Source organism: Delphinus delphis, chromosome 3, assembly GCF_949987515.2.
Source record: "Delphinus delphis chromosome 3, mDelDel1.2, whole genome shotgun sequence".
Taxonomy (NCBI): Eukaryota; Metazoa; Chordata; class Mammalia; order Artiodactyla; family Delphinidae; genus Delphinus; species Delphinus delphis.
Window position 1 is genome coordinate 82,268,982 of NC_082685.1, and position 26,807 is coordinate 82,295,788.

Below are 26,807 nucleotides of genomic sequence, written 5' to 3' on the forward strand. Positions count from 1 at the left end.
TACCCATCCCCGGAGGCCAGGGTTCGAGCCGGGGGCGTGGTTGCGGGGTTCGGCCCGCCTTCCCCGGAAGGCTTGATGCCTTCCAATTGGCTGCAACTGGCAGTGGCTTGGCGACCATTGGCTGCTGCCGCCGGTGGCCTCGGCGGGCGGGGAAGCCGAGAGAGCTGTAGAGCTAGTATTGCAGAAAGAGTGAGTTTCCTGTCTACCTCGCACGCCTGATCTCGGTCGCACTCCTTGCTTCACCTCAAGTAGCCTTGAGTAGAAGCACGGAGGTGAGGCCGCCTAGAGGCGGAGCGACAGGGTGGTCTTCCCGGAGCTGCTCCGGGCAGTGGGAGAGGGAAGCCGCCGTGGAGGTCCAGGATGGCGGAACCGGCGTCCGGACGTGTGTGGACCTCACAGGTAAGAGAAAACTGAGGGTAAGGGTCGCGCTGGTTGGATCCCAGGGCTTGCCCCTCTCCTCCTCAACCCAGTTCATCAGCGTTAGGACGCTGATTAGGCCCAAGTTACTTCATCTGTTAAATGGGGAAAGGGCGGTAATAACCTCGCTTCGGGGGGCCTGGGTGAAGATTCATTGAGATACCGTTCTGTGATGGGCACAGTGCTTCCTGGTTCTTAGTAGGTGCACAGACAACAGAAGGTCCATTCCCTCACACCAGGCTTTGACGGAGCTGTGTTGTTAAGAGGCAGTGTTTTCCGAGTGCTTACTATCTTCCAAGTTCGGTACTAAATATATTAACTCTTGTAATTCCTCAATAACTTAATGTTGCTGTTATCCCTAATTTACAATTAAGAAAGATTACCTGAGATTTTTTAGGTTCAGCAGCCAAGACAAAATATGGCAAATTCAACATGATGTCAGATTTTTAGAGTCTCTTGCAGCCTTTGATCAGCTTCCAGTGTTTTACAGAATAGACCTTCAGTCTCTGGAGGCAGAGGTCCTGGGTTGGAATTCTGGCTCCATCACTTATGGGCTGTGTGATCTTGGACAAGTGACTTAACCTCCGTGTTGATACTTTCCCTTTCTGTAAAATAGAGACAATAATAGGATGGGCTCTTAAGGTTATTTATGAGGATTAAATGAAATAATACAATTTGAAGTGGCCAGAAAGACTGATCACATAGTAAATGATCAATAAATGTTAGCTATTATTATGTTTTTAAATAAAGGATTAGAGCATTAGGAGCTTGAACATTAACTTGGACTCAAACTTAAAGCTGTGACATTATTAGAAATTAATATTGTCTTAAGTGTTGTAAAAGTCTCATTGGTGTTGTAAAGCTTGTCCTAAAATAAGCCAAAGTGAGCACTGAATCGGAGTATCATCAGTCACATTGCAGATGAAGACTTACCCTGTTGCATTCCTGCCACAGCCAGTCTCAAAAATGAGAAACTACCGTATTTGACTAATTGGAAAAGCTAAATTACTAATTCAAAATTGATTGGCAATTAAGCCTATGCTGGAATTTTTATGTTAGGTAGAAAATATTTAATTTACAAGGCCTTGGTTTGCACATCTTGGGGAAGATCTATGGCATGTTAAATTGAAGCTATTCACATACATGAAACATATCAATCAGGTAATGGAAGGTGAAACGATTCTGATATGAGTTTCTTTAATACGTGAATTCTGACTTAATCATACTACATAAGTACAAACGGATTTTTATGGCATTCACTTTTTATTAGAGGTTAAAATGTTTATTATATTCCATAGTTAATTAAAACCTATGGCCATTTCACTGACATTTGACAAAAATTAAAATTGTATCCGTCAAAGACTGTGGTGCTGATAGATGGCCTCAAGAAAGTTTTTTTTTTTTTTTTTTGGTGGTACGCAGGCCTCTCACTGTTGTGGCCTCTCCCGTTGCGGAGCACAGGCTCTGGACGCGCAGGCTCAGCGGCCACGGCTCACGGGCCTAGCCACTTCACGGTATGTGGGATCTCTCCAGACCGGGGCGCGAACCCGTGTCCGCTGCATCGGCAGGCAGACTCTCAACCACTGCGCCACCAGGGAAGCCCAAGAAAATTTTTTAACCTGTGAAGGCTGCCCACTCAATGGTGGCAGCAACTGCCTACACTAGTAGTCACTTCAAAAACATAAACATAGAAAACGTGACCAAAAAGGTTAGAGTAAGAAAGAAAAAAGGTGGACATTACTTAGCACCTGGCTATAGAATTGTCAAGAGTATATAACCCATTTATGGAGCTGTTAGATTCTGATACAGTTAAGTGGTACCTGTTTTCTCTGACATGGAAGTGTTGGAGAGTTTCGTGCTATAAGGTCAGCAAGGAGAATAAAAGAAAGAGGGAGTTCAGAATGGTATTTAAAACATTTCCTGACATTCTCCACAGATAGAGATTGCAATAGGGCATATTGCATGCTTTCTTTTCAATTAATGTGAGTGCCCTATTATATTAAGAGAGCACCAAGACCTTGATAATCCCAATATTGTTCCCCTATCCCCACCCCACGTTGGTTTTTGAGAGATTCTCTGTCTTGCCTGTCTAAACACAGATGATCAGTTTAGAAAGTAACTGTTATTCCCTTTGGACTTAACCCTTGCATGGATTTTTTTCATCAAGATTAACTGCCTGGTTAAATACTTCATTGGGCTAAAAGAGATTTCCAAGTTTATACTTACTTTATTTTCTTCCTTTCCTACCTCCTACTCCACCACCACTAGAGAGGCTCATTAATAGGAGTTTTTAACATTGGCGGGAGAGCTAACATAGTCTTAAGAGGGGTCCAGGAAAGAAGAGTAGAAATTAGGCAATGAGCTTGGCCAAAATATAAAAGGGCCCATAAGACATATTAGGGAGTTTGGATTTTATACTAACCAGTAGGAGTTAATGATAACTAAGGTAAACACCTTAAAGTTTCAGATTCTCATCTTTATAGGTAGTTTTTATTGCTTACTTTTTGTATGCTAGATTTACCTAAAGGTAATGTTGTCTATGCTAACAGTAGCTTTCCACTTCATCTTTGATTTCTATCAAAGAGTTTTGAAAATACTCTTATCTGCTAGCCACAGGAACCTGGCATGTGACCTTTGGATTTAAAGAATGTTGTTTAATCATAATGATCCTTAGTGATGGATAAATAAAATTTCTTTTTCAAGTCCTCTCTAAGAACTTGTGTTTGTTTATAACATACCCTTAAATAAGGTCATTGTACTGGCTATCAAGTTGGCAGTCTCTTGAGTGGAAATGGGATCTATTCCTGACTGGCAGACTTTCTAAATGAGCTAATCTACTTCTTATGGGTAGGATCTATAATTATTAGATATTTCACATCACTTTCATAGATCCAAAATTCTATATTACTGAATTTTCTATATATACTTTCCCATGTTTCTGAAGGGATATACCACCCCAAAACATGCCACTTCAGAATAAAGGTTACTTTGAGCTGAAGGCAATTAGGAAGCAGCAGACACGGAAAGAACCATTTATCCTTCCACTATCTGCCTAAAAATGGGACATAAATATCCTTTGGTGAAGGTCTTCCCTCTCCTCTCTCCTATACCAGGAGAATAACGGCTATCACTGCAGATAGAAAGTTGAACTGAGATGGTCTACACAAACAAACTTCACTAAAATAACCTTTACCTTTTTTTTTTTTTTGCCTTTACCTTTTATTAGTCTCTTCCCATATATTTATCTTGCCATAATTTACCACCCCTAGAAGCTCATACCCCTTTTCCCTTGTCTTGTCATTTCTCCAGAGTTTATCACCCTTTAAGATGGTGTATAAGCTCAGGGTATATAAGCTTCTCTGAGTCTCCAGTTATTTTCTATGAAAGCCTCTTTGCATAAAAAAATTAAATATTGACATCAAGTAAACTTTGCCTTTTTTTCTGTTAATCTATCTTTTGTCAATTTAATTGCAGGTCTCAGGGACAGAGCATAAGAAAATACAGGAAAAGTTTTTTATTTTCCTCCCTGAACTTCTGTATCATTTTATTTTAGTTTTTCCATATCATATCTTTTTTCTTTATTTTTTTCAGCATAATTTGTTTGCAGTATTTACTCTTTTTTTTAACATCTTTATTGGAGTATAATTGCTTTACAATTGTGTGTTAGTTTCTGCTTTATAACAAAGTGAATCAGCTATACATACACATATATCCCCATATCTCTTCCCTCTTGCGTCTCCCTCCCTCCCGCCCTCCCTATCCCACCCCTCTAGGTGGTCACAAAGCACTGAGCTCATCTTCCTGTGCTATGCGGCTGCTTCGCACTAGCTATCTATTTTACGTTTGGTAGTGTATATATGTCCATGCCATCTCTCACTTTGTCCCAGCTTACCCTTCCCCCTCACCATGTCCTCAAGTCCATTCTCTAGTAGGTCTGCGTCTTTATTCCTGTCTTGGCCCTAGGTTCTTCATGACCATATATTTTTTTTTTTACATTCCATATATATGTGTTAGCATACGGTATTTGTTTTTCTCTTTCTGACTTACTTCACTCTGTATGACAGACTCTAAGTCCATCCACCTCACTACAAATAACTCAGTTTCGTTTCTTTTTATGGCGGAGTGACATTCCATTGTGTATGTGTGCCACATCTTCTTTATCCATTCATCTGTCGATGGACACTTAGTTTGTTTCCATGTCCTGGCTATTGTAAATAGAGCTGCAATGAACATCTTGGTACATGACTCTTTTTGAATTATGGTTTTCTCAGGGTATATGCCCAGTAGTGGGATCGCTGGGTCATATGGTAGTTCTATTTGTAGTTTTTTAAGGAACTTCCATACTGTTCTCCATAGTGGCTGTATCAATTTACATTCCCACCAACAGTGCAAGAGGGTTCCCTTTTCTCCACACCCTCTCCAGCATTCATTGTTTCTAGATTTTTTGATGATGGCCATTCTGACCGGTGTGAGATGATATCTCATTGTAATTTTGATTTGCATTTCTCTAATGATTAATGATGTTGTGCATTCTTTCATGTGTTTGCTGGAAATCTGTATATCTTCTTTGGAAGGTCTTCTGCCCATTTTTGGATTGGGTTTGTTTTTTTGATATTGAGCTGCATGAGCTGCTTGTAAATTTTGGAGGTGAATCCTTTGTCCGTTGCTTCATTTGCAAATATTTTCTCCCATTCTGAGGGTTGTCTTTTTGTCTTGTTTATGGTTTCTTTGGTGTGAAAAAGCTTTTAAGTTTCATTAGGTCCCATTTGTTTATTTTTGTTTTCATTTCCATTGCTCTAGGAGGTGGGTCTGAAAGGATCTTGCTGTCATTTACGTCATAGAGTGTTCTGCCTATGTTTTCCTCTAAGAGTTTCATAGTGTCTGGCCTTACCTTTAGGTCTTTAATCCATTTTCAGTTTACTTTTGTGTACGGTGCTAGGGAGTGATCTAATTTCATGCTTTTACATATACCAGTCAAGTTTTCCCAGCACCACTTATTGAAGAGGCTATCTTTTCTCCACTGTATATTCTTGCCTCCTTTATGAAAGATAAGGTGACCATATGTGCGTGAGTTTATCTCTGGGCTTTCTATCCTGTTCCATTGATCTATATTTCTGTTTTTGCGCCAGTACCATACTGTCTTGATTACTGTAGCTTTGTATTATAGTCTGTAGTCAGGGAGCCTGCTCCCTTCAGCTCCGTTTTTCTTTCTCAAGATTGCTTTGGCTATTTGGGGTTTTTTGTGTTTCCATAGAAATTGTGAAATTTTTTGTTCTAGTTCTGTGAAAAATGCCAGTGGTAGTTTGATAGGGATTGCATTGAATCTGTAGATTGCTTTGGGTAGTAGAGTCATTTTCACAATGTTGATTCTTCCAGTCCAAGAACATGGTATATCTCTGCATCTATTTGTATCATCTTTAATTTCTTTCATCAGTGTCTTATAATTTTCTGCATACAGGTCTTTTGTCTCCATAGGTGGGTTTATTCCTAGATATTATATTCTTTTTGTTGCAATGGTAAATGGGAGTGTTTTCTTGATTTTACTTTCAGATTTTTCATCATTAGTGTATAGGAATGCCAGAGATTTCTGTGCATTAATTTTGTATACTGCTACTTTACCAAATTCATTCATTAGCTCTAGTAGTTTTCTGGTAGCATCTTTAGGATTCTGTATGTATAGTATCATGTCATCTGCAAACAGTGACAGCTTTACTTCTTTTCCGATATGGATTCCTTTTATTTCCTTCTCTTCTGTGATTCCTGTGGCTCAAACTTCCAAAACTACGTTGAATAAGAGTGGTGAGAGTAGGCAACCTTGTCTTATTATTGATCTTAGTGGAAATGCTTTCAGTTTTTCACCATTGAGGACGATGTTAGCTGTGAGTTTGTCATATATGCACTTTATTATGTTGAGGAAAGTTTCCTCTATGCCTACTTTCTGCAGGGTTTTTATCATAAATGGGTGTTGAATTTTGTCGAAAGCTTTCTCTGCATCTATTGAGATGATCATATGGTTTTTCTCCTTCAATTTGTTAATATGGTGTATCACGTTGATTGATTTGCGTATATTGAAGAATCCTTGCATTCCTGGAATAAACCCCACTTGATCATGGTGTATGATCCTTTTAATGTGCTGTTGGATTCTGTTTGCTAGTATTTTGTTGAGGATATTTGCATCTATATTCATCAGTGATATTGGCCTGTAGTTTTCTTTCTTTGTGACATCCTTGTCTGGTTTTGGTATCAAGGTGATGGTGGCCTCGTAGAATGAGTTTGGGAGTGTTCCTCCCTTTGCTATATTTTGGAAGAGTTTGAGAAGGATAGGTGTTAGCTCTTCTCTGAATGTTTGATAGAATTCGCCTGTGAAGCCATCTGGTCCTGGGCTTTTGTTTGTTGGAAGATTTTTAATCACAGTTTCAATTTCAGTGCTTGTGATTGGTCTGTTCATATTTTCTATTTCTTCCTGATTCAGTCTTGGCAGGTTGTGCATTTCTAAGAATTTGTCTATTTCTTCCAGGTTGTCCATTTTATTGGCATAGAGTTGCTTGTAGTAATCTCTCATGATCTTTTGTATTTCTGCAGCGTCAGTTGTTACTTCTCCTTTTTCATTTCTAATTCTATTGATTTGAATCTTCTCCCTTTTTTTCTTGATGAGTCTGGCTAGTTGTTTATCAATTTTGTATATCTTCTCAAAGAACCAGCTTTTAGTTTTATTGATCTTTGCTATCGTTTCCTTCATTTCTTTTTCATTTATTTCTGATCTGATCTTTATGATTTCTTTCCTTCTGCTAACTATGGGGGATTTTTGTTCTTCTTTCTCTAATTGCTTTTGGTGCAAGGTTAGGTTGTTTATTCGAGATGTTTCTTGTTTCTTAAGGTAGGATTGTATTGCTATAAACTTCCCTCTTAGAACTGCTTTTGCTGCATTCCATAGGTTTTGGGTCATCGTGTTTTCATTGTTATTTGTTTCTAGGTGTTTTTTGATTTCCACTTTGATTTCTTCAGTGATCTCTTGGTTATTAAGTAGTGTATTGTTTAGCCTCCATGTGTTTGTATTTTTTACAGATTTTTTTCCTGTAATTGATATCTAGTCTCATAGTGTTGTGGTCAGAAAAGATTGATACGATTTCAATCTTCTTAAATTTACCAAGGATTGATTTGTGACCCAGGATATGATCTATCGTGGAGAATGTTCCATGAGCCCTTGAAAAGAAAGTGTATTCTGTTGTTTTTGGATGGAATGTCCTATAAATATCAATTAAGTCCATCTTGTTTAATGTGTCATTTAAAGCTTGTGTTTCCTTATTTATTTTCATTTTGGATGATCTGTCCATTGGTGAGAGTGGGGTGTTAAAGTCCCCTACTATGATTGTGTTACTGTCGATTTCCCATTTTATGGCTGTTAATATTTGCCTTATGTATTGAGATGCTCCTATGTTGGGTGCATAAATATTTACAATTGTTATATCTTCTTCTTGGATTAACCCCTAATCATTATGTAGTATCCTTCTTTGTCTCTTCTAATAGTCTTTATTTCAAAGTCTATTTTGTCTGATATGAGAATTGCTACTCCAGCTTTCTTTTGGTTTCCATTTGCATGAAATATCTTTTTCCATCCCCTTACTTTCAGTCTGTATGTGTCTCTAGGTCTGAAGTGGGTCTCTTGTAGACAGCATATATATATGGGTCTTGTTTTTGTATCCATTCAGCCAGTCTATGTCTTTTGGTGCGAGCATTTAATCCATTTACATTTAAGGTAATTATCAATATGTATGTTCGTATTCCCATTTTCTTAATTGTTTTGGGTTTGTTATTGTAGGTCTTTTCCTTCTCTTGTGTTTCCTGCCTAGAGAAATTCCTTTAGCATTTGTTGTAAAGCTGGTTTGGTGGTGGTGAATTCTCTTAGCTTTTGTTTATCTGTAAAGGTTTTAATTTCTCCATCAAATCTGAATGAGATCCTTGCTGGGTAGAGTAATCTTGGTTGTAGGTTTTTGCCTTTCATCACTTTAAATATGTCCTGCCACTCCCTTCTGGCTTGCAGAGTTTCTGCTGAAAGATCAGCTGTGAACCTTATGGGGATTCCCTTGTGTGTTATTTGTTGTTTTTCCCTTGCTGCTTTTCATATTTTTTCCTTGTATTTAGTTTTTGATAATTTGATCATTATGTGTCTTGGCGTGTTTCTCTTTGGATTTATCCTGTATGGGACTCTGTGTGCTTCCTGGACTTGATTAACTATTTCCTTCCGCATATTAGGGAAGTTTTCAACTATAATCTCTTCCAATATTTTCTCAGTCCCTTTCTTTTTCTCTTCTTCTTCTGGGACCCCTATAATTCGAATGTTGTTGCGTTTAGTGTTGTCCCAGAGGTCTCTGAGACTGTCCTCAGTTCTTTTCATTCTTTTTTTTAATTCTTCTCTGCAGTAGTTATTTTCACTATTTTATATTCCAGATCACTTATCCATTCTTCTGCCTAGTTATTCTGCTATTGATCCCTTCTAGAGAATTTTTAATTTCATTTATTGTGTTGTTCATCATTGTTTGTTTGCTCTTTAGTTCTTCTAGGTCCTGTTAAACGTTTCTTGTAATTTCTCCATTCTATTTGCAAGATTTTGGATCAGGTTTACTATCATTATTCCGAATTCTTTTTCAGGTAGACTGCCTATTTCCTCTTCATTTGTTAGGTCTGGTGGGTTTTTACCTTGCTCCTTCATCTGCTGTGTTTCTCTGTATTCTCATTTTGCTTAACTTACTGTTTTTGGGGTCTCCTTTTCGCAGGCTGCATGTTCATAGTTCCCATTGTTTTTGTTGTCTGCCCCCAGTAGCTAAGGTTGGTTCAGTGGGTTGTGTAGGCTTCCTGGTGGAGGAGACTAGTGCCTGTGTTCTGGAAGATAAGGCTGGATCTTGTCTTTTTGGTGGGCAGGTTCATGTCTGGTGGTGTGTTTTGCTGTGTCTGTGACCTTATTATGATTTTAGGCAGCCTCTCTGCTAATGGGTGGGGCTGTGTTCCTGTCTTGCTAGTTGTTTGGCATAGGGTGTCCATCAATGTAGCTTGCTGGTCATTGAGTGGAGTTGGGTGTTGGTATTGAGATGGAGATCTCTGGGAGATTTTTGCCATTTGATATTATGTGGAGCTGGGAGGTCTCTGGTGGGCCTTTGTTCTGAATTTGGCTCTCCCACCTCAGAGGCACAGTACTGACTCCTGGCTGGAGCACCAAGAGCCTGTTATCCACACGGCTCAGAATAAAAGGTCAAAAAAAAGAAAGAATGAACGAAAGAAAGAAAGAAAGAAAGAAAAAGAGATAAAATAAAATTATTAAAATAAAAAATAATTATTAAAATTTTTTTAAGTAATAAAAAAAAGAATGAAGAGAGCAACCAAACCAAAAAAAAAAAAAAATCCACCAATGATAACAAGTGCTAAAAACTATACTAAAAAAAAGGAAAAAAAAAAAAGGACAGACAGCACCCAATGATAAATGGTAAAAGCAAAGGTGTACAGACAAAATCACACCCAGAAACACACACATATACACTCACAAAAGGAGAAAAAGGGAAAAATATATATATCATTCCTCCCAAAGTCCACCTCCTCAATTTGGGATGATTCGTTGTCTATTCAGGTATTCCACAGATGCAGGGTACATCAAGTTGACTGTGGAGATTTAATCCATTGCTCCTGAGTCTCCTGGGAGAGATTTCCCTTTCTCTTCTTTGTTTGCACAGCTCCTGGGGTTCAGCTTTGGATTTGGCCCCGCCTCTGCGTGTAGGTCGCCTGAGGGCGTTTGTTCTTCGCTCAGACAGGACGGGGTTAAAGGAGCAGCTGCTCTGGGGGCTGTGGCTCACTCAGGCCGGGGAGAGGGAGGGGTACGGATGCGGGGCGATCCTGTTGCGGCAGAGGCCGGTGTCACGTTGCACCAGCCAGAGGCGCGCCGTGTGTTCTCCCAGGGAAGTTCTCCCTGGATCACGGAACCCTGGCCGTGGCGGGCTGCACAGGCTCCCGGGAGGGGTGGTGTGGATAGTGACCTGTGCTTGCACACAGGCTTCTTGGTGGCTGCAGCAGCAGCCTTAGCATCTCATGCCCGCCTCTGGGGTCAGCGCTGATAGCTGCGGCTCGCCCCTGTCTCCGGAGCTCCTTTAAGCAGCGCTCTGAATCCCCTCTCCTCGCGCACCAGGAAACAAAGAGGCAAGAAAAAGTCTCTTGCCTCTTAGGCAGATCCAGAGTTTTTCCAGGACTCCCTGCCTGCTAGCTGTGGCGCACTAGCCCCCTTCAGGCTGTGTTCACGCTGCCAAGCCCAGTCCTCTCCCTGGGATCTGACCTCCGAAGCCCGAGCCTCAGCTCCCAGCCCCGCCTGCCCCGGCGGGTGAGCAGACAAGCCTCTCGGGCTGGTGAGTGCCGGTCGGCACCGATCCTCTGTGTGGGAATCTCTCCGCTTTGCCCCCCACACCCCTGTTGCTGTGCTCTCCTCCGCGGCTCCGAAGCTTTCCGCCTCTGCCACCCGCAGTCTCCGCCTGCGAAGGGGCTTCCTAGTGTGTGGAAACCTTTCTTCCACAGCTCCCTCCCACTGGTGCAGGTCCCGTCCCTATCCTTTTGTTTCTGTTTATTCTTTTTTCTTTTGCCCTACCCAGGTACGTGGGGAGTTTCTGGCCTTTAGGGAAGTCTGAGGTCTTCTGCCAGCGTTCAGTAGGTGTTCTGTAGGAGTTGTTCCACGGGTAGATGTATTTCTGGTGTATCTGTGGGGAGGAAGGTGATCTCCGCGTCTTACTCTTCCGCCATCTTGAATCCCCTTATATCATTTTAGTGTTTATCATGTTTCATGGCTTTTATGTTCTACTTTGTGCTGGTTAAATATTGACTATAGCACTGACTTTGTCACTTTAGATTTTAGATTAGTGGCTGTCACTCCCGACTGGTTAAAAGAATGATCAGTGAGGCTTTTTATAGAACCTAGATCTGGGGCCTATTCTAGAGCAGACCCACTGAATCGGACTATCTGGCTGTGGACCATGAAATCTAATATCCAAAAACGGTGTCACAGAAAACCAGAGGCAGACACACATGAAAGTGGTAAAGGCAAATCTTATTCAATAACTATTGCAATAGTGGAAAAGAAACCTTGGTATAGAACTAGGCTTCATTCTGAATACAACAAGGGCACGTAGGGGTGTATAGCCAAGAAGCAGGGTGGGTGTCAGTGAATGAAAATTACTAGGAGGAAACATTAGAGGAAGGGGGATTCGCCTTAAACCAACTTGACAGGATTCTTGCTGAAGGCAGGCCAGGGGGATAAGATTGAGGGTGGGATAAGGAAATTTGAGGGTAGGGGATTTTCACTAAACTGACTCAGCAGGATTCTTGCTAAAACTAGACTAAGGGGTCCAAGGACAAGCCCAAGAGCTAGGCCTCGTCACAAAGAGGACTCAGAGGAGACTTCCCTGGTGGTCCAGTGGTTAAGAATCTGCCTTCCAATGCAAGGGACGCGGGTTTGATCTCTGGTCGGGGAACTAAGATCCCACATGCCATGAGGCAACTAAGCCCATGTGCTCTAGAGCCCGTGCCTCACAACTAGAGAGACTGCGTGCCGCAACTACTGAGCCTGTGTGCTCTGGAGCCTGCGCACCCCAAGTAGAGAGAAGCCCGCATGCCGCAATGAAGAGCCCGCAGCACTACTGAAGATTCTGCATGCCACAACTAAGACCTGATGCAGCCAAAAAAAAAAAAAAAAAAGAGGACTCAGAGGAGCCCAACCAAGGAGAGATTCTTTGTCAACATTAACAGCTATTACAAATTATAACAACATGATTCTGATGTATGCATTTGTAGTGAGAATTGCATCCTTATTCCCATAGAGGTTTGAGCCTTGATATTTCATTTAGATCTTTTCTTGATCTCCTTTTTAGTAGTAACTTCATGATCCTGTAAATGGACAGCTTTCTTCCAAAGCCTTTTCTTCTTTAGCCTTTTACTGGAGAGTACCATGGCACCAAAAGGAGAGAAGTTAAGACCAAATAAATCATGTTTTGAAGCAAACACACTTCAACAAATATTAAGGTCCTACTGTGTTCCAGGTAGTGTTCTAGTTGGTGGGGATATAGTAGTGAAAAAGGCAGACATGGGACAGCCACTCTATTAGTTGGGGACATGGTAGTCAAAGAGTAGAATATAGTACATCAATAAATAAACAAGTTAATTTCACATAGTGATGCACTATGAAGAAAATAAAAGAAGGGTATAATAGTGATTTGGGGAAGGTTGTATTAAGGACAGGAGGTTTAATCTGAAATTATTATTACAGGTTGTTATTAGTCATGCTCAGATTTGGGATCTACTAATCCAGGTAGAGAAATAATAGTAAATGCAAAGGCCCGAAGTCAGTGACAAGCTTGATGTATTTAAGGGACAGAAAGAAAACCAGTAGGAGAAGAGCATTGTAGGCAATGGTATGTGATGAATCTCCTAATACCTATTAAGGGTGATTCCAAGGTTTTTGACATTGAGCAACTGGCTCAATTATCATTTTAATAGTAAAATTATTAAGATGAGGAAGACAGAGGCAAATTGAAGGAAGACTGGGACAGCAAGAGATGCCCATTAGGCGTGAAGCCCTAAATATAGGCTTCTGGATGTGGGATTTTGGATCTGTGTGTGTGTCTGTCTGTCTGTCTGTCTCTGTCTTTCCCTCTCCTTTTTTTCCTCCCTTCCTCTTCTTTCCACCTGGGCCTTTCCACATATCAGCTTCAGGATAACCAGATTTCTTGTATGCTTACATGTTGATCAAAGGCTCCCAGAGCGATTATTCTAAGAGTGACGTACAGAGGCTGCATGGAATTTTCTAACCTAGCTGCAGAGGTCATGCAGCGTCACAGACTGCACCTCTTTTTTTTTTTTTTTTTTCATTGTAAATGCTTTGTTGCTTTTTATTCATTTTTTTCACTTTATTTTTATTGGAGTATAGTTGCTTTATAATGTTGTGTTAGTTTCTGCTGTACAGCAAAGTGAATCAGCTATACATATACATATATCCCCTCTTCCTTGGATTTCCTTCCCATTTAGGTCACCACAGAGCACTGAGTAGAGTTCCCTGTGCTATACAGTCGGTGTTCATTAGTTATTTATTTTATACATAGTAGTGTATATATGTCAATCCCTCTTGATGGGAAGTGTGTCACAGGATTTGCAGCAATGTTTTAAAATGATCACGTTATAGAATCCCTCATTATATTAAGTTTATTATCTTTAAAGATTAGTAATCATTTCCCTTTTAAAGTATTGTTGAACAATAACATACCTTTGGAATTATTAATGATATAGTACTTTCCTCTCTGTATAGTTAAAATTATTGCCTTAAAATTATAAACCACTTACTTATGCTGTACTGGTGGTTCTAAGGTCTTCATATCACCTCCTATGTTACACAGATAGCTCACTGAATCCTATGACACTTCATCAAATGAAATAAAACATTGAAGACAATAGAGTTCTTCAAACTTTAGAAATTCTTCAGAGGTCTCTAGCCCTATCCTTAAAGGATGTAAGAGGAGGTTTCCAATTGTGGTTGTCATTTATTTGCTAGAATGAGTCCTATATCTGTTGGCTGGTAAAATGAAAATTTTCAATGGCTGAATCTCTAAGGAATTTTTAAAGAGTTTATGCCTTGTGTGTTATTTTTGTATTTTTGAAAAAGCAGTATTTTTTTTTCTTTTAAGTTATCTGGAATTTTATAATTTATTCCTTTGGGTTAGATTCTATTAGAAAGGGAAATAGGATTGTATTTTATTTTTTATATGAGTGATTTTAATAACTCAACATATGTGATTCTTATCCCTATGTGTTTCACACCTTGGAAGCTTTTAGAAAAAAAATCTATGGCCAGGTCTTACCCTCAGGGATCCTGATTAGTTGATTTGCGATGGGGTCCAGGTATAGGTATCTTTTACAACTCCCCAGGTGATTCTTTTATGAAGCCATATTTGAGACCCAACTGCATCTAACTCTGGTATTTGCTGATGATAATCTTAGTCTCTGTAACAGGGAAAACAAATGGAAGACCTGTCTGATGCGGCTGTTTTGGCGACTAGACTTAAAAACACTCTCATCCAATACCACAGCCTTGAAGATGACAAGTGGCGAGTTGCTAAGAAAATGGTAAATTAATTAAATTACTTATGTTTGAGGGTGTATCTTCTGTCTAATGAGCTGGTGGATGACTTTCAAAATGGTACGGAAAAATATGGACCATACTTTAGATGAATGTGCAGGATAGATAAATGTGCTAATATAGTTGATGGTTTACTGTCTCACAAAGGAAGAAACATAATAATCCTGCACTGCTTTCATTAGTTCTTCAGATATTGGACACAAGAATAGACTCATGGCAACAAGATTGTAAAGAGCAGCCTCTCAAGTCAGTAAATAAAATGTGTCATTGTCAGTTTAAGGAAGTATAGTAATTGATAATTTGAAATTGTTTCAGATATTTTAACAAGCCTGTGAGAATGGCCAGTTAGTATTTTTTTACCAATATGACATACCTGAGTGTTGACAGAGCCAATCCTTGAACCCAGGACTCTTCCAGTTAAGTCCTCTGGCTATTCTGCTATTCAGAATTTCTTGGGAAATGATCTAGAAAAAAATGTAGGGACTAATTCAAGGTAGCACTGTCATAATAGATTTGAATTGTTTAATTTTAAAAAGATGTGAGCAAGTTCAGAATGAAGTATTTAACATTTCTATTATCTCAGTCTAAATGTGTCAGTAATGGTAAACAGATGAGATTGGAATGCGGCAAATAATAATGGCCAATGAGATAGTGCCATCACCAAATCATAACAGTGTTTGGGTGTCATTAAGCTATTGAAAAACCTTTTGTAGGGGTTTGTAATTTAAATAAGATGTGTACTACTTTCAGATACAGAAGAAATTCAGATATGGATTATTTTATGGTATAAATTACTTTTGTGTATTTCTTTGAATATTTACTTATGTTTTATTTTCATGCAAAAGCTAATGCTGTAGAATTTATGAAATTGTCAGTTATATCCAGGTTTCCACCTATGTAATTATCAGTATACACTGTTTTTATTTTTCTAGAAAGATGTAACAATTTGGAGGAAACCTTCAGAAGAATTTAATGGATATCTGTAAGTAAATTCCTGTAGTGTTACCTAGCTCTTAGGACATTGCTAAACTTCAGATATATACACACCTACACACATGATCACTGAATGATCATTGCCAGCAAAATTTGGCTTTTGCTTTAAGATGTTAAACTTTCTGAGAAGCAAATCCTGTTATGAATTCAAAGCCTTTAAAATGTCCATATCCCTGGTGGACAGAGTTGGTGGTGAGGGGATCATAAATAATATGATATCATTAATGATATCAGATAGGTGATAAAATCTTAATTTCTTACTATGGTGTATAAGACCCTTCTGATATTCTTTCTGCATTTATTCAGTGCTGTAGCATATTTTATTTTTTTTTATTTTATTTTTTTGCACGGGCCTCTCACCGTTATGGCCTCTCCCGCTGCGGAGCACACGCTCCAGATGCGCAGGCCCAGCAGCCGCGGCCTACGGGCCCAGCCCCTCCGCGGCATGTGGGATTCTCCCGGACCGGGGCACGAACCCGTGTCCCCTGCATCGGCAGGTGGACTCTCAACCACTGCGCCACTAGGGAAGCACCTGTAGCATATTTTATTCTAAGAAATTTATCTTGAAGAAATCATGGGAAAATTAATAGTTATTTAAACTTCTCTTCCATCACAGTATTACTTAAAATATTAAAAATTACAAACAACCTGAATAATCAATTGTTGGGGAATGATTAAATTATAAAATGTGCTATTTTACAGTCTTTAAAAACATAATAAAATGCTCAAGATACAATGAAAAGTGAATAAAGCAGAATACTAAACTGTATGTAGCACAATCATGGGTTGACTTTAAATATATATTTTTTATATATTAAAATGTTTTATTTAACACAAAATATATACCTCTAGATGTCAGTTTTATGTGTGATTTTTACTTCTGTTTTTTGATTTTTGCATATAGTTGAACACGAATTATGCCTTTAACCAGTAAAAAAAATATTGTTTTTTAAAGCCAGAGGAGATAGTTGCCACGTGAAATTGGAGTGGAATAGTCACATCCTTGGGACTCAGCACTTTTTAAAATGAAACTGTTGACTGAACTTACTATATACAGTGTATTTTGAAGTGTATTACCAAAGATAGCGTTTCCAGGAAGATAAGTTGTACAGTATTTATGAGGACAGGGAAACTGGAGTTGGATTAAATATTGTAAGCAAGTGTAGAAGTTAATCCTTTAGATCAGTAATCCCTGCTGGGGCGAAAAAGTGTAAAAAGTGCCAAGGGAGCACTATGCTTGGTGATATGGAAAAACTTCATAGGGGAGTTAATATTGGAGCGGAGTCTTAAAGAACGAATAGATATTTCTTAGGGAATGAAGGATAAATTCATATTCCAGGCAGAGAGCATTTCATTTACTACGTTCACACAGATGGGAAACACTTTAAGGAGTTTATTTAGGGAAGTTGAAATTGTGTTTGTATAGCTGGAGCGTTAAGTATGGGGGTGGGGAGAGGATGTCTGAAGGATTTTTTTTTTTTTTTTTTTTGCGGTACGCGGGCCTCTCACTGTTGTGGCCTCTCCCATTGCGGAGCACAGGCTCTGGACGCGCAGGCTCAGCGGCCATGGCTCACGGGCCCAGCCGCTCCGCGGCATGTGGGATCTTCCCGGACCGGGGCACGAACCCGTGTCCCCTGCATCGGCAGGAGGACTCTCAACCACTGCGCCACCAGGGAAGCCCTCTGAAGGATTTTTGAATTCTAAACTAAGGCACTCAGTTTTGCGTTACCTACTGCTCAACCCTACCCATACATCCCAGGTCCTCAGAGGATTTTGCATTTATTCTAATAACAATTGTGAAAGAGAAATGAGCATGGAAAGTTTAGAGAAGAGCTTGTATCCTGGGGGTCCATGGCTAGCTTCTTGAAGTGTCCCTAAGATTGTATACAAAGTTTTGTGACAATGTGTATGTTCCTGGGAAGAGATCTGTGGCTTTTTTCAGATTCTTAAAGAGTTATATGATCAGAAGAGCTAGAAACTGATGCAGTGTTGAGTTGGACACAGAGTTCCCAAACTAAGGACATAGCATGGGAGTTGAAAAGGACAAATGAACTTGAAAGAGATTTATAATAGTGATGGTGGTGGTGATGATGATGATGGCGATGATAACTAACATTTATTGAAAACCAGATATTGTTCTAAGCAGTTTACGTTTGGAAAATCATCTTGATGAAACATGGTGACTTATTAGTTCTGACTATTGGAATGGGGTTAAGAGAAAAAGAAGAGTCGAAATTGAATCCCAGATTTCTAATTTGTGCCTGAAGTAATTTGTATTACCCACCTCCTACCCCCACCCTCACCCCAAGTTAGAGAACACAGGCAGAAGAGCAGACTTAGGATGGAACATAATATAAGCTTGAGCTTGAGAGATTTACAAAATGATAAAAAGGCTTCAGTTGCTTAAAAAGAGAAAAAAGATCCCTGAAAACAATGATGGAGTTAAAGTCAATCTACCTCTCTTTTCTTTCCTCCCCAGAGATAACTACTCTCTTGAAGTTGTGTGTATTATTCCTGTTTCACACTTTGTGTGTGTGGGTGTGTGTGTTTTAGTAATACGCTTTAATTTTTTCTGTTCAATACTGTGTTTTCAAGAGTTACCCGTGTTGTTACATGTTGATCTAGTCTTTCACTTCTGTATTCATATACCACAATGTGTTTATCTGTGTTTGCAAGTTTGCCTACTGATGAATTTTCAGGTTGTTGTGAATTCTTCTCTACAGTAAGCTTTTTGGTACATGTCTCCTTCTACACACATGTAACATTTTCTTGGGATGTGCCTGTGTCTTAGGGACATACATCATCCCACTTTACTGCATGTTGCCAAATTGCTCTCTAAAGTGGTGGTAGCACTTTGAGAGTTCTCATTCCCTTCCATTCAACACTTGTTATTAAGTTTTTAATCTCTGTCAGTTTTTCAGGGGTATGAGATGGTGTATTGCTAGTAATTACTTGATTATGAGTGAAATTGAGCATCTTCTCTAAGTTTATTGACATTTCAGGTCAATCTTGTCCTTTGCCCATCTTTTGTTTGGATTGTCCTCTTCTCATTGTTTCATAGGAATTAATCATATATGCTCTATAGTAAGTATATATCTGTATATATGTGTTGCACTTATCTTCTTCCACTCTGCGGCTTGTTTTTAAAGAAATTACTTATTTTGTCATTTGTGGTATGTAAGTTTTAAATTTTAACAATCTTGTGTAATTTGTGTTTTTGTGTGTTTTATGTATTCAAGTAATCCCCCTGTATCCTGAGGTCACAAAGATGGTCACTTGTATATTTTTCTCAAAATTTAAAAGTTTTACCTTTTACATAGTGGTATTTAGTCTATCTGGAGGTATTTTGAATGATGTGAAGTAAGAATTCAGTTTTTATTCTCTCTGTTAGGATAACTGTTGAATCCAAACACCATTTTTGAACTAGTATATCTTTTTCCTACTGGTATGTAATGCCACCTTTGAAATATGTCAAGTTCTGATATTATTCATGAGTCAATCCTGGGCATTCTATTCTAGAGTGACCTATATTTCTATTCCTAATAAAAAGGTTTCAAAAGTTAGGGTAAGAATATGCATATACTAATAACATGTTAGAACATAGTTGAGAAAAGAAGAGCATACGAAATAAATGGAAGCATTACAGTGTTCTACGGACTGCTCTTGGCTACACCATAACATGAAGGTATTTTACTATGTTTATGATAATGCATAAGATAGCCTTCAAATCTCTTATTAGATTTGAGGACGTTTTAGAGTACATTCTGATGAAATAATTGACAGAACCTAATTTATCGGAAAAGTCGGGGTTTACTCTTTTTAAAAAATCTTCATTAAATTTTATTTTTTTTGATGTGAGCGCTGAACTGTGAGAGCATGCTGAAATTTTTCATTCTAATAGCATTTGACTTTCATATGTTTTCTCCAGCTTCAAAGCCCAAGGTGTTATAGATGATGTCGTCAATAGTGTAATAGACCATATACGCCCAGGTCCCTGTCGCTTGGATTGGGACAGCTTAATGACCTCATTGGATATTTTGGAGTACTTTGAAGAGGTATTTGTATAGAAATGTTGCTTCAGATTGTGTGTGTGTGTGTGTGTGTGTGTGTGTGAGTGTGTGTGTGTGTATGTGTGCGCATGTGCACGTGTGTATACTTGCATTCATTATATTCATTGCTTTGAGAATAAGTAGTCATGGCAAAGATCTCACAAGGGAATCCTTGCTGCCTTTCAAAAAGCTTGAGTTTCCTCATATTAACTAATGAGTGTTAGTCAGAACTGAGTTTGTTTTCTGCAATAGCTTTACCCTTGCTGCTTAAGAAAATCATCAGTGTCTTTAATTGTAAAACTTTAGCTGAGGTTCTGAAATCTAAAATTCTGAAAATACCACCATCATATTCAGGTTTCTAGGTAATAGTATGTAGGTTTTCCATTAACATTTAGCCAAAATCAAAGATAAAAATGCCACCTTAGGCGTTAGAGAATTATGTAACCTAAGTGGCTTTCTTTCTTTGTCTGTTTCTATTAACTCATTCCTTGCCATGTTTGGATTTCTTTATTGACACATTTGGTGTTTTAGTCAAAGTACTTGTGGATTTTATCTTATACACGTACAGTCTATACTACCTGCTTCCACTTTTATCATATAGGATAAGAGGTGATTCTACTGAAACAGAGATTTGGATACTGGGTAACTTACCTCTGTCTTTTGATTGTATATCCTCTTCAAGTCCATACAGTCTCCGTGAGATATAGAATAGAGATCTAAACCTGTCAGAATCACTGTAAGAAATGTTATTAATATTTATTATAACACATTTTAAGTGAGTGTTAATGTTTTACTACAGATTAACTTATGATATATGAGTCTATGTATGTATTTCCTATAGTACTAACAGCTGTTACCTGTTCTCTTTCAGAATTGCTGTGTGATGCGTTATACTACTGCTGGTCAGCTTTGGAATATAATTTCCCCAAGAGAGTTTGTTGACTTCTCCTATACTGTGGACTATAAAGAAGGGCTTTTATCCTGTGGTAATTGTCTCAAAACCTTTTACTTTCTCTCGGTTTGTTTTAAATTTTGAGTTTTCTAGGCTGGATGTTTCTTTCTACACAAGATACATTTTCAACTTTCATACTTATCTTCAAAAAAATTATTTTATTTAATTAATTTATTTTTGGCTGCATTGGGTCTTTGTTGCTGCGCATGCACGGGCTTTCTCTAGTTGTGGCAAGCGGGGGCTGCTCTTTGTTGCAGTGCGTGGGCTTCTCATTGCGGTGGCTTCTCTTATTACGGAGCTCGGGCTCTAGGCACCTGGGCTTCAGTAGTTGTGGCATGTGGGCTCAGTAGTTGTGGCTTGTGGGCTCTAAGAGCGCAGGCTCTGTAGTTGTGGCACATGGGCTCAGTTGCTCCGCGGCATGTGGGATCCTCCCGGACCAGGGATCGAACCTGTGTCCCCTGAATTGGCAGGCAGATTCTTAACGACTGCGCCACCAGGGAAGTCCCCATAGTTATTTTATAATCAATAAGCTCTGTTTGCAAATGCTAAACCCTAGGGATTAAAATAACAATATCGAGAAGGTTTTTGCAATCTTTCTGATGAGTTTTTGTTCCCCGTTACACAGTATCCTTCAGGTCACAGCTAACAAATATGGAACGCATGAATGCCTCTAAGAAAGGGATCTAGTCGTTGGGTTTCCTTCTAAGTCACTCTCAAGAAACAGCTTCTTAGTCATATACTTAGAAAAAATAGGCTTGGTATGTGTTAGAGTACTTTTCCTTCCTTGATCTGTGTAATATTTTTCTTTTCAAAATTAAAGATACTATTAGAAGGCTCCTGCTTTCTAAAATATATCTATAGGTAAATTAATATTTTTGTATGTACGATATATTTGAGTTGGCAGTTGTAGGTACACATCTACCTGTTTGATCTGAACCAGCCAGAACCAAAGTTTGATATGGTAGTGCCTGTGGGGAGCAGTGGTGGTACATAGGTTTGATTATTAGTACCTTGAGGCCTGGCTGCTACAGAGAAGATTTGTAGTTTCCAAGGAGTTACCAGGATGACATGATGCCATTTATTCTGAAGGGATTAGAACTTTCCCCATTACATATCTACCAGCCTCTGTCAGAATTCCACTTAGTAATTATCTTTTTCATTCTTCCACGGTCACTCTTGGGGCTTAATTTTCATCTACATGGATAAGAAGAAAAATATGTAAATAAGAAATCTGATAATATTTTTTAGTGAGAGTTTTAGATTAATGTCAGTCATTGCTATTAATAGTGTCATTTTAAATTGCCTTGTAGGGATAAGTCTTGACTGGAGTGAAAAGAGATCAGAATTTGTTCGTGGATATAACCATCCCTGTGGTTGGTTTTGTGTTCCTCTTAAAGACAGTCCAAACCGGAGTCTTTTGACAGGCTATATTCAGACGGATCTGCGTGGAATGATTCCCCAGTCTGCAGTAGATACAGCCATGGCAAGCACTTTAATCAACTTCTATGGTGATTTACAAAAAGCCTTACAAAAGGCATAATATGTTTAAACTTATAGCATTATATTCCCTGAATCAACTCTCTCTCTTAGCTGCATGGCCTGTAAAAATCATCCTTTCCTGTCTTCTGCATAGCCTGTAGAAAATTTTGAGATGTTTTTGGTTTATTTTATTCCTAAAGTAAATAGCTGTCTAGTGTGGGCATTTCAGTTTTCCTAAACAGTTATTTGCACATTGTTTGGTATGGTGATATGTCTAGGAATGGAGAGTATGACAGAAATCCACCAAGAAGTAGATATAGTTCTTTGACACAAACTCTTAAGAAATTGAATAGTGCCTCAGTATGAATATTTTGGCTTCTTAGAAATTAGAGAAAGCCAAGCTTCATGCTGGTAGGTTAAAATCACCTATTTTAGAGCTTTATGAACATTCTGTAAAAGTTTTAATTTTGGGAGGAGTTAAATATTAATGCTTTACTTCTCATATGCTCTATGAGTTTAACAATATCTTGGACTAAAGAAAAAAAGCTCTTCTCTATACCTTATAAAGATGAACTTCATTGTCAGTTGACTTGTACTACTTTACCTATTGAAAATATCAGAAATAAGAGAAGAATAGGTATCATAGTAAAATGCAATTCAGTTTTGATACCTGGATAGTATTATTTTATAGATATCTTTAAAAATGTATTCATATCTTTATGGGCTTTTATTTTGGGAGTCTTAAAAGCATTTATGAATGAATAAGGCAGTGTGAAAAACTGCCAGATATGTGCTGGGACACCACATTGATTGGACAGTATTCTGGGTTATGTGAAATGGGTGGTGGTATCCAATACTGACCAATAGAGAATCATCTGTCTAGAAAGTCAAATTCAGTGAATGTTTTATACATGTTTGAGTTTTAAATGTGTCACTCAACTCATAAAGTATAACTACGTCCTAAGCATTCACAATTGTGATGTAACTTCAGTCTGGAACTAGAACAAATGCATTCATAGATTTATCTAAATGCCTGGATGAGTCATTTTATAACTAGAATGGACTATAATATGTCTCTCGATTCTGTGGCTGCATTAAATGAACATTCCTAAATGATTTTAACATTCCCCATGGTCTTTGACTTTTGAACTATCCACCTAGTTTACATCTAAGATGAGAACTTGGGGGAACTCAGTGTCCTTGCAAATTTTTGTCTATATTTATATTTGTGTACATGCACACATCTTGAAGTCTGTTCCAGTGTTCAATGTGAGTTATTTATGTGTTATTATTACTGTTCCCACTGTTTCATTTTCTCTTCTTTTTTTTTTTTTTCTTTTGGTTAATATGGGGTAAAGAGAGCTCTGGAAATAGTATTTACTAGATAGGCCACCGAAAGCACAAAACTGTATAGTGGTTCAATTGCATGAAGGTGTGATCTGTGTTTTACTTTCCTGTGTTTTCCTGAGTGTAAAGAAAGCATAAGTCATAGTTCTTCAGACCCATTTTGCTAAAGTGGAAAAAGTAGAGCTGACTTATTTTTACTGTTTTGGTATGGAGATGATGTTCAAAAAAAGCAAAAGGTGGCAGCACCATAATATCCATAGTGAATAATCTCACAAATTTTAGATTGAAAATAGTTTGTTTCAAGGTCTGATAGAAGCAATGCACAAACGATCCTATGCTCTTAACTTGAAATTTATTAATCACTAATATGTTTTTCCAAATTGACTATAATTTTTGAGCTGCTGGATTTCTCTTTTTTTTTTTCTTGCAATAGGGAAAGAGAAATGAGCAGTTTAGCTTTCAGTTTCGCATGGAAATTGTTAAATGTTAATTTTGACTCAATCTATTGTCTTTTATTTGGTTTTATTAGTGTAGAGCAGGAGGTTTCTTACATTCCAGTATTCAGTCTAGCATGACAAAATACCAGCAGATGTCCAATTATAGGGTGCCCAGATTGGGTGAGTTTGCAACAAGATGTACATTATTATAAGGGCTATTATCGCCTGAGCTGGGTGCCACTAATAAACTGTCCACTTTCAGCTACTCTGTGTTCCCTTTGTTTTTTTGTAACTTATACCTCCAACTAGTGATGACATAATCCATTGTTGAATGAGGACCCATTGCAGGTAACAAGACCCTCATGGAAAAATTTTCATTGCAATGTTGAGCCGTATGATGGATTGAAGAATTATATTTGAATTACCTGAAATGTATATGCAGCTTCTAGATGGCACTTTAAATCTGCTGGGCTCTAGATGTGTACTTAAAAAAAAAGAAAAAAAACAGCTTTATTGAGGTATGATTTCCAATGCTATACAATTTACCAGTTATAAGTATACAATCCGTTGATTTTTGAATACATTTATAGTTGTGCAGCCTTCACAACAGCCCAATTTTAGAATAGTTCTATCACCCAAAAGATCCCTTTTGCGTGTTTGCTGAATCATACATAACCAAAGTTTAGCACAGTTGCTAGTATACAGAAGATGATGGAAAAGATTAGAGCACGTTTTGTTTGGTTTTGTTTTCAAGAGTAGAGGTGTATTTGATTCTAAGCTCAGGAATCTTGTGATAATGTACTATATATGTTATGTCAAATATCATAATGATATGAAATTTAACAATGTGGATTGGGATTAATATTAACATGTAGTAGAGTCTGCTGTTTCTATAGCAGTGCTGTAGAATAGAAAAATAATGTGAGCCATATATGTAATTTAAAATTTTCTAGCAGCCGCATTAAAAAAATTAAAAGAAACAGCTGAAGTTAATTTTAATAGTACAGTACATTTCACTCAATTTATCCAAAATATTATCATTTCAACATGTAATCACTGTAAAAATCTTTAAGAGAGCTTACATTCTTCTTTTATACTAATTTTTTGATTTCTGGTGTATATTGTACTAATTTGGGCTAGCCACCTTTCAAGTTAATTTTAATAACTTTTAATAACACACAGTTCTATATTAATCTGTATATTAATTTGTCTTTCTATAATATGAAGTAGAGAATTTCATAGAATCACTCTCTTAAATACAAAATCTTTTCTGTTCTCTGAAGCCTTCAGTGCTTGCTAAACGTGGACTCCTTAACATTAGAAATAAATCAGTTGTAATTGTCAGTAAAATAAAAATTACAGCCCCAAAAGATTTTCCTTTGAAGATAATTAATTTTTCATAGGGCAGTTGATGAAATGAAAGAATATAATGTGCCGTGTAGTTATGTGGTTGATTATTTTCTCTGGCTTATAGCTAGTTTGTATTAGAAACACGTGTATGCAGGAAACACTTGGCATGGTACTGTTTTCAGTACATGATACCTATTTTTTTAAGGAAATTAGTTTCATACAAGAAAAAAATAATTTATCGTAAGTGATACTTCTGCATGAAATATTAGTTTGTATTGATAATCCTTGATTAATCCTTGAAGTTTAACACAATACGCAGCAAAAATAATTATGAGAATTTAGTGTTCTGCAGTTACGTATAATATAAACTGCTAGAGTATTAAAGACAGATTGTTAATGTTAAAAATCTCTTCATTTCACTGTTCATTGAGGCTGGATATATTTGAAACTGTAGATTTCTATATGTAAAAGTATCTCCCAATAAAAAAGTCCTTTCTTACTCTCCTCCCTCTTTCTTTCCTAACTGAAGGACATTTTATCAACACTCAAGTTGAATTAAATTAACCTCTTAAGCTAAAAACTCTGTAATGGAGGTTGCCTCTGGAGAAGATAGGAAAACATTGCCCAATTTAAACTCCTAATGTCTATTGAGCTTTTAGGTATGAGTAATTCCCTTTGATGTGTATAAAAGCTTTACCTGTTTATTTAAGAGCACGCTAGCATCCTTAGAATCAGTTGTTAAAATCCAGTTTCTTTTAATTAAGTGGATACTGTAGCTATCCCAAACCTATGCATAAATTAACAGAACCCAGAAAAGCTAGGGGACTTGACCAAGTGTCCATTAGGCCCTGTGCTGTATAATTACTTGTCCAGTCTATCTCCCATGCCTTTCTTATTCAAATTCCAGAAGTAGGGGATGGTGGGATCTGAGCTTAGGAGAAACACATTAGATTAATCCCAGAGCACAGGAAATTGGAATTATAATTTCTGTATTATTTTGTTGTTTCCAAAGATTTACATGTATGGTTAAATAAAAATTCATCTCTTGCAATTCAATAAGAGCTATACTATATAGAGATTTTATTTTTAAGAAGTTTATATTTCTTTTATGGGCCAATGTGTAAAGCTGGAACCTTCATTAAACTAATGAGAGCATGCATTAATATAATAAAATGTGTATTTATTTAAAAATTTCTATGAAATATATCAGAATAAAATTTCTAGACGCTTGTGTATTGACCATTTATACTAAGTTGCTTTAACCTTATCTGAATTTAAAGTATGTAGTTTAGCTTCCTGAACTCTTACAAAAGAAAAAATATAAACTGGAAAATTAAGATTAACAATGCATATGCTAATCCCCTGCCGATGTCTCATATAATATTAGCCACAATACTGCTGAATTTTGATTTGCTGTTATATAGCAAGGATGATGACATATTCTGCTCTTACCACTGTAACGTATAGGTAAGGTTTATTGTATACATTTTTAAATAATTGTACTAACTTGATTAGCAATTGTAGTGATGATTTCCTTTGGAGTTGAAAAAAGGTGGAAGTGATTACAAAGGAACTGTTGATCTATATTATAAGGAAGCAGTTATGGATGCTGTGGGAAATATGCAGTA

General features: G+C 37.7%; 1 protein-coding gene across 1 annotated transcript; it reads left to right on the forward strand.

Annotated features, from left to right (window-relative positions):
* The first annotated feature begins 156 nt into the window (after positions 1-156).
* STARD4 (StAR related lipid transfer domain containing 4) lies at positions 157-26,807 on the forward strand. Its single transcript, XM_060009033.1, has 6 exons — positions 157-399; positions 14,446-14,559; positions 15,505-15,554; positions 19,494-19,620; positions 20,486-20,600; positions 21,877-26,807. Exons 1-6 carry the CDS (start codon positions 361-363, stop codon positions 22,104-22,106), a joined length of 675 nt encoding a protein of 224 aa, XP_059865016.1. The 5' UTR covers positions 157-360; the 3' UTR covers positions 22,107-26,807.